Raw genomic sequence first — 8,836 nt, forward strand, 5'->3', positions numbered from 1 at the left:
GCTCAAAAAGTCCAAAAGCGTCATAGCAACATTGAAAGATAGAATAATCTATACACACACATACTTAAAAGTGCTTATACGAGCAAAGGGACCCACCTTCACTGACAATGTACTTCTTGGTGCCAGACAGGTCAGAGTAGTATTGAATGAGAGAGAATATATAATAGTGTCATAAAACATTGACAACCCAGATGAGGTATGCAAAACATCAAACGCCTTGGAATGCCCATAAGAGACAAATACAATAATAAAACACTTACTAAGAAAGAAAACTCTTCGTTTCTCATTCAGATCTAGTCCTACCTTGAAGAGGGTAAGAAGTAAAAATGTCAATGAATATTGTTGTTAATATGCCCATCGAGTGGTACTAACTCGATGTCCTTGGCCATCAAAGATACTAGACAGGATGTACCACATATGTATCCTAGGTGGGTAGGTTTCATACTTCTGCAGAAGGTTAGGGTGCATCCTTATTTATGACCCAAGGTGGACTTCTCTTCTGGCTATTGAACCACTTTCGATGGAGTCACATAGATAGTTAGTCATACAGGGTATTAAAACATATAGCTTAAAAAAACCTCGTATGTTCTCATCTAACTTAAAGTTTCTTCTGTGAGTACTCATAGTGGGAGTTAAATATCAAAACATAAATGTAAACACCCCAAATTTTCCTCGTTCACTTTCAGACACCCCTCTGCCATAGATGCCAAACTTGTAGGGTAGTGTAGGAGTCTAACCCTGGGTTTGTCCCCTTTTAGGTGTCATTTCACCCCCATTATGTAGTAAAATTCTCATTTTACCCCTAGGTCACCTTAGATCCTTGTCAGTTAGAGTCGACCAAGCTCATTTTTAAGCTCAAAATAGTTAGAATGTCAGTCATTTCTAGCTCACTTGAGCTCATGATGAGCAGAACATGTTTATTTTTGATCATTCTCACCAAAATGGGTTCATTTTCTGAGAAATGAGCTCATTTCTAACCTGAATCAAAGTCAATTGTTCCCAGATCAGTCAAATCCAGTCGACCCTATTCTCTTGAGTCTAACTTGAGCTCACCAAGAGTTCAAGTAGCGCGGTTTCAGTTCAAGTTCATTTCCCATAGTCTAGGAGTCCATTTTAGCTCATTTTAGCTGAAATTAAGCTAAGTCCAGTCAATTGAGCTAGTGTTTGAGCTTCAGTTTTAGTTCATCTTAGTATTACTGATATTTGTTCCCGCTCAAACCCAGATCTTGTTTGTAACTCACTTCACTCCAGTGATCATTTCTCACAATTTCTCTAAGAAATAATATCTTTTCTCGATAGTTCAGTCTAGGAGTTTAGTTAAGCCAGTGTCTTGCCAGTTCATTTGAGTTCTGAAACCCTATAACTCAGTTTATTCTAGTTCAAACCCCAATTTTCAGTGTCACTCTTGGCCTTGCAGGGACAAAAACCATTTCTTGAATCATTTTGTTTATTTTTATCAATTTTATCACTTTTTGAACTCGTACAACTAACGATCGAGGTCCAATACCTGAAATCCTTTATCCAGAGTTTGTATTTCACATGACATTCCATGTCATATCTCATTATTTCTTATCATTTTTTATTATTTCTCATTATTTCATATCATTTCATTGTATTTCATCTCATTTTCGAGATCCAACACTCTGTTTTTTCTAAACATCTAATCTATATTCGATTTTAAAACTTTTCTTTTAAAATCAATTCCAAATATTTGAGTTTTAAATTGATATTTTTTCATTTGTTAACTCCCAGGATCTTATATTCTTTTATTTCAAAATATTTTCTTTACAAAACGATCTGGATTCATTTTAAAATCAATTTTTAACGGATCTCAGTTCTCAGATGAGACACATCTAGGTGGTGTGGCTTTTGGATTCCTTCATTCTTCAAATTTCTTAAATTTTCAGAGTCCTAGTCAGATCATGACTCTGTCTTTTTACTTTTTAAACCTTTTTCAAAATTCTATTTTGATTTTAAATCAGAGGTAGTCTTATCCCTTGTCCATTCCTATTATTTTGGCCAAAATCTCAGAGTTTCAGTCAGATTAGGACTCTTTTTCGTAGTTTCAGTCGGATAAAGACTCTACTTTTCACTTCTATTTTTATCTATTTTTCGAGAAAACATTCAAAACCTTTTATTTTGGGTAAAATTTTATAGTTTCAATTCGACAAAGACTCTGCCCCAGAGTCCTAATCGAATCGGAACTCTATCCTGATATCATTTTTTATTTCATTTTTACTTATTTTTAAAAGTCCTTTTTAAAATCTCATCATTTGCTTCTCAGAAAACCAAACAATTTTTAGAGTTCTAGTCGAGTTGGGGCGCTTCTTCAGAGTCCCAGTCGGATCATAAAACTTCTTTAAAAGGTATTTGATTCATTCTCAAAGGTTAATTAACACAAAAAAGTTTGATAAGTTGACCCGCCATACAAGGGTCATTTTGAACTGGAATTGAGTATGCCACTTAGCCCAAGCGGCTATCACAACATGATGAATATTAGTGGGTGCAAGCTTTAAGAACCATTAATGGGGTGTACTCATAACTTTAAGATGCATTATGGGGCATGCTAAATGTTGTGGTCAATGGACTGCTGACGACCTGTTAACCAACCATTTAACTCAAATATATTTATACCCTAGAAAGTTCCTTAGTCTCGACAAAGTTGACATGACTTTGATGGTGTAGGCTCCCTTATTATTTAAGCTATTTTATCGAAGTGTCCAATCCTCTCCGGTGCTTCCCACTCACTTGTGAGGGCAAACAAGTGAAGTGTTACCAAGTCTCTCAACTTCAATGATTCATATTAGGTTTGTGGAAGTGAGATCCGATATATGGAAATTTGGCAGTTGCTTTACCATGGATGGCCTAACAAGAACTAGTGTGCCCCCTTTTCAATTCTTTAGCTAGTGTTCTCTCGTTCTAAATAAGATATTGGACACTTTAAGAAAAACAATATATGCTATGGTTCCCTTAGTCCAACAACCATTAAGGCTCTGTTGGGAATATTGTATTTAGTGTTGAGTTACCAACTCATGAATTCTTCAAGCCCAAGATTTAGAATCTACATGATTTATCAAATCATTCATTTGTTTGGGATACCCTTTCAGGATTTTGATTGCATTGAACAATTGCTTTACAAAAGCCATGAATTTCAAGCAAATTAGAAAGTGATTATCATTTGTAAAGGCAAATGAGATTTACTTTCTCATTTGAATAAGAAAGTGGATCTGATTTGTATAAGCAGCCTAACATAAAAAGTTATGTTGTGAGAAAGTGAATCTCATTTGCCTTTACAAATGATAATCACTTTCTAATTCGCTTGAAATTCAGAATCACATCATATTAGAAAATGATGGTGAATCACAACAGCCGAACGTACACAAGTATAGCTGTCAAACTTCTATATAAGATCACCCAAGAATGAAGAAATAAATATCTCATTGTGAAAGGAAGACCAAATATTTAACGCTTGAGCCACGAGATTTGGCAACTGCATCATCCCCTGGATGTAGTAGCTGGATTTGGGAGCCTATCTCCCGGGCATAGTGACAACGATAATATCGTGAGAAATTGCTTGAAAGTTTAAAATGGCAATTTATTGTGAGATTTTCAAAATGTTGCGAGATTTATGAAAAAAAACATAAATACCATTGATTTAAATGTGATATTTATGCTTTAAGCGGCTATTTATCATGAAAAAACCATGTATTTTTATTTTTAAATAAATTTTATAAATATTTTTCTTATAAAAAATAAAATTTTTATATTTTAATTTATTTTTTTATTGCCAATATTTTGCCAAAAAAATGTGAGATTTATGAAAAATTTTCAATTTCTCACGAGTTTTTGAAAAATGGGATTTTGCCGATAAAAACGTTTGTCACTAAGATATCGGGTTTGGCAAATACAAGTGCACCCAAAATGTTGGATTATGATGGCAACTCTGTCAATCAACTTCAACCCCACCGTAAACATAACCTAATAGGCACTAGGGCCAGCTGTATTCACACTAGGGGTGTCAACGGGTCAGGTTTACCTGGACCCAACCTGGTCCAAACCCTTTAGGTCCGGGTATGGTGACAACTAAGAAAACCCAATTAAGACCTGGGTCTGGACCCGAAGGTTCAATTAATACATGGACCTGAGTATAGTTTGTAAAATTTCATACCACCAGTTCATGTTGTTCTTAATGGGTCGGGATGATTTCTTTTATAGTAGACTTGATTAGACTCGGTTTCAGACCTGATACCTTACCCAAAAATCTAGTCCAAGTCTGATTTCACCTGGGTTCGAACCAAAACTCGACCTGTTGATACCCCTAATTCACACCTTGATAAAAAAGAAGTATTTCAAGATGATAAAGTTTTACTTGATGGGTTTAACTAGTTGGCAAACATCCCACAAGCTCTTGAATGCATTTTTAGTAGCAAGAATATATATATATATATATACACGAGGAACCTTATAAATGTGGGTAACTTAATGGGATTGCCCTACTAAGTAAAACCTGGGTAATCGACCGACTCCCATTGTATGCGAACCCACTGAAAAAATCAATGGTGTAATCCCTCTTTGTCCACTAGGTAGGTCTCCCTTTTGCTTCAGCACCAAGATCATGGAGGGAGGACCATGTGCAATCTAATTGCACACTTTTAGTCAGTATAGGTGCGTATCGCCACTGACCTTAATCGCTTATTCTTTAATAAATGCAAAAGTAGTTTAAAATTAGCATTTAATATTATTTTAATAGCTTTAACACGTGTCACGTTCTGATAAACACATAATTATTTTTTGGCCGTTTGAGAATCGGTATCAACTGATTCACCTGAATCGTTGGCCAAAAGATACATGTCGATTCGGACACTGAGAGCAATGCTTTTAGTGTGCTGCTGCACCTAATCACCCTCCATCAATGCCTGAGCTCTATAGCTGATAGGCTGTATCCCAGAGATGGAGGGTGATCAGCTGCAGCAGCATATTAAAAGTGTACAATGGCATTGCACCTGATCGTCTTTCATATCATGAACCATGAACCATGAAGTTTGAACCAGAATGTCCAAGAAGCCTACTAACATCCAAGAAAGAAAAATCGGAGACGGGCTCGAACCGAGTCAACTTCAGATACTGTTCTGTGATACAGGCGCGCACAGGAAAAACAATTTGAATTCAAAACCACAAAAAAGGAAAACGGCTCAAAAAAATTTCCATGACACAGAACAAACCCACGAATCAAGTCGTACAATTTCAGCTTACCGAATGGTAAAGCAAAATCTCTCAGGGACTTAAAACATCGAGGTGGCAACATTCCACGGTGGGATTCATTTTTGAGTTACCACAAAATCAGGCAACCAATATGGAAGATTTTTTTTTTTAAAATTTAAAATCGTTCTCGTCTTCATTTCCCTCCCGAAACCCAAATATTAGCTTCTCCTCTTCCTCCCTCTCTGCGCAAAACAACCTAACTGCTGTTTTTTTTTCTCCGTCCTAACCCTACAGAGGGGACGATGTCCTCCTCCATTCGCCGATTCAAAGAACGAGGCGGTGGCGGAGGGAAGGTGATGGCGGAGGCTCCTCTCCCTCCCTCCCTCTCGAAACCGAGGAAGGTCTCGCCGGGATGTTCCTCCAAGGAGAACGTAGTATGTTTGAAACCTGCCGGAAAATCGATCGCCGGCGGCCTGCCCAAAGCGGTCACGGATCCCGGCGCAAGGCCTCTTTGCCACAGGACGGCGAGGGTTTCGAACGCGGATTCCGGACGGGAGAGCGAGAAAAGCGTCAGGTGGTCCACGTCCTCGCTGCCACAGAGTAAGGCCTCTGATCTATCTGAGTTCGCTCGCTTTCTCTCCGATCTTCGCAGGGATCGTATTGCTAGGGCTTCGAAGAGTAAGGAGCTCGCGTCTGGTTCGGATCTTGCGAAGAATGGCCTAGAGGCACCTTCCTCTGCAGCTGTTGGTGGTAAAAATAGCTCGGGTTATTTGAAAGTGGAAGATTTAAAGGTAGGCTCTTCGATTCCATTGAAAGACGAGAAAAGTAACGAAAGTTCCGATCTTGATTCGGAAAATTGTGAGACTGGAGATAATTCACAAGTGAAAGAATCTATTGCAAAAGTAAACCATTTCAACTCTAGTTATTGCTGTTCGAGTAATCTTAAGAGTGGAAATTTGTCATCGGAAGGATCGGTTACTGACGGCTTGAATGGTAGATCTGCAACTCCATCTGAGAACTCAAATTTTGATAAATTTTCTCTTAATCTTAAGTCAAAATCGGATTTTGGGGTTCTGAATTTGAATGACGATTCATCCTACAGTTTAGGAAAGGAGTTGAAAGGCCCATGTTCCGATGGTGTGCCAAAGAATAGCGAGAACGGTGATCTTCTAGGCATGAAATGCTTGGATGGATTGAAAGATCAAATAGCTGAGCCGGCTTTAGGCAAGTATCCGAGCAAGCTTCGTGAGAAACTAGCTTCCTTAGAAGGGAGAGTCAAATGCATTGCATCAGAAATCAAGCGGACAAAAGAGATACTGGATTCGAACAACCCAGATGGCTCAAAATCCCTTTTCTTGGACATACAGGGAAAGATTTCAGGGATCGAAAAAGCTGTGGGATGCATAATAGAGGAAAGAGGGAAATTGGGACTCTCAAAACTTGAGCTTTCAACAAAGGGTGGTGTTGAAACAGATGAGAATCGGTTCGAGGATCTTGCAAAGGGTTCAACGAATAGGTTGACAACTAGAATTGCTACAGAAACCCTTCAGAGTGGGCAAACAGTTTTAGAACCTTCCATCAAATGTTTGAGTAACGAGGAATTGGAAGAAAGGCTTTTTCCTCATCATAAATTACTCAGGAATCGCCCACCGTTGGCCAATATAATAGTGCCCAATGGGTTTGACGGCAAGAATCATTGTGCCGATGTTACAGAATCTGATAGATATTTAACACATGAAGATGGAATCCCAAGTCCAGTGGAAGAAAACCCCATCGCACTTGAGTTTCTAGCTTCGTTAAAACATACAAGTGAGCCTCAAAAGGATGCAGACGATGAAACTGCCAAGCTCAACTTTTGCTTGATTAACGAAATGGAACCAGCGATCAGTAATCCAGCAAACCATGCGTCTTCTGATGCTCCCCATCCATCAAAAAAATCAGTTGAAGGGATATATGACCTGAAACTCTCGTATGATAAAAGTTTTCAGTTTAGCGACAAGGAGAATGGGTCAGTTTTGGTGAGTGAAGGGTCCGGAGATTCTTGCGCTAATCAGTTGATAGAAATTGGGATAAAATCCTCAACCAGTGGATGGTTTGTCTCTGAAGGGGAATCAGTGTTGCTTGCCCATGCTGATGGTTCATGTTCCTTTAATGATCTTGTACACTGTGAGGTATGGGGCACGACTTTTCTTCTGCTGTCTGCACGTAGTTTGATAGTTAGCCTTGTATATTATGCAGAATTATGCATTTTTTTCTTTTTTGTCCTCTTTTTATCTGTTAGTACTTAGTAACACATGAAGAAGACACCCATATAATTTCTCATATTCTTGAAGTATGTCGAGTTCCATAGGTTTTTTCATATGTCCCACTAAGATTATCTTTGATTTATAGGAGAAGTCTCAATATGTACCTCCTGTTCAAGTCTCTCCTAAACTATGGGGGGATGTTTGGTTGATTCGTGCGGCTGGTTCAGATGGGTGTGCTCGGAAATATGTGGTGGCTGCATCAGCTGGGAACACATTGGATTCAGGTTTTTGTTCATGGGATTTCTACACGAGAGAAGTTCAAGCTTTTCAAACCGAGGCTGCATCTTCAGGGGTTCTTGCTTCTTCGCCACATAGAGGTTCCCGTAGGAGGAATGTTCTTTCCACAATCGTGGCACCTGAAAATCATCAGTGGTGGTATAAACCATGTGGATCTCTTATTATGTCAGCTGCCACTGCTCAGAAGAATGTCAGTGTTCATGATGTTCGTGATGGGGACCTTGTCATGGGATGGCAAACACAAACTCCTGTATCAACTATGGATTTTTCGAGCCCATTGCAGTGGAGAAATAAAGAGAAGGTGGTCGTTTCAGAAAGTGAGGCGATCTGCCTATGGGATGTTTGCTCTTTAAATCCTCGGACTGTATCACGTGTTTCTTGTGTTGGTAAAAGGGCTACTGCTCTTCATATTCATAACACTGATGCTGAATTTGGTGGAGGCGTTCGCCAGAGGTATGTTGTATCTTCTCTTGTTTGTAACTATTATCATTGGAATCTGCTTTGATTCATTATTGTGAGGGATGTGTGCCCAGTTTGTTTTTCTTTTCCATTCATGATTTGAGTTTGAACGAATGCATAAATAGCATATTCTTCCTAGCAGTTGTTTACATTTAGTTCTGTTGGCCAGTTTTTCAAAATTTGAAATTCGTGCATTTAAAAGCACTCCTACATACAAAATGCATGCATACTCGTATGCATATGGCTTGAAGGTGTCTTGGAGGAAAACTCAACTGTAGAATAAAAAAAGCAAAGAGAATTTAAGGGTTGCCTGCTTGTTTTCAGAATTTATTTTTTGTTGGAGTTCTTATGTAACTATGGCTGAAATCCATGGTTAAAAGCCTATGCTTACTGAGGTGATATTAATCTACGGTGATCTTCATGTTGCTTCGTTACCAACTTGTTCTTGTGGAAGGAGTGATTCCTAATTTGGGGATAAGCCCTTGAATTTCTTCAATAATGAACACCTTTTGCCTATGCCAAATTCCGAAGACCTTTTTCGTTTCCTACTTGATTCAACTTTACTTTTTGTGCAACTTATGCTTGAAGTTATCTTCTGGTATGAGTGTCAGCTATATGCTTATTACAGCAAC

The 8,836-nt window shown here is 38.6% G+C and overlaps 1 protein-coding gene across 1 annotated transcript; it reads left to right on the forward strand.

The window, feature by feature from the left end:
• The first annotated feature begins 5,504 nt into the window (after positions 1-5,504).
• LOC149821606 (KIN14B-interacting protein At4g14310-like) lies at positions 5,505-8,250 on the forward strand. The gene is made up of 2 exons (XM_089981369.1): positions 5,505-7,373; positions 7,594-8,250. Exons 1-2 carry the CDS (start codon positions 5,505-5,507, stop codon positions 8,248-8,250), a joined length of 2,526 nt encoding a protein of 841 aa, XP_089837495.1.
• The last annotated feature ends 586 nt before the right edge of the window (positions 8,251-8,836 follow it).

The sequence above is a fragment of the Nuphar pumila genome, chromosome 11 (genome assembly GCF_984573655.1).
Source record: "Nuphar pumila chromosome 11, dmNupPumi1.hap1.1, whole genome shotgun sequence".
NCBI lineage: Eukaryota > Viridiplantae > Streptophyta > Magnoliopsida > Nymphaeales > Nymphaeaceae > Nuphar > Nuphar pumila.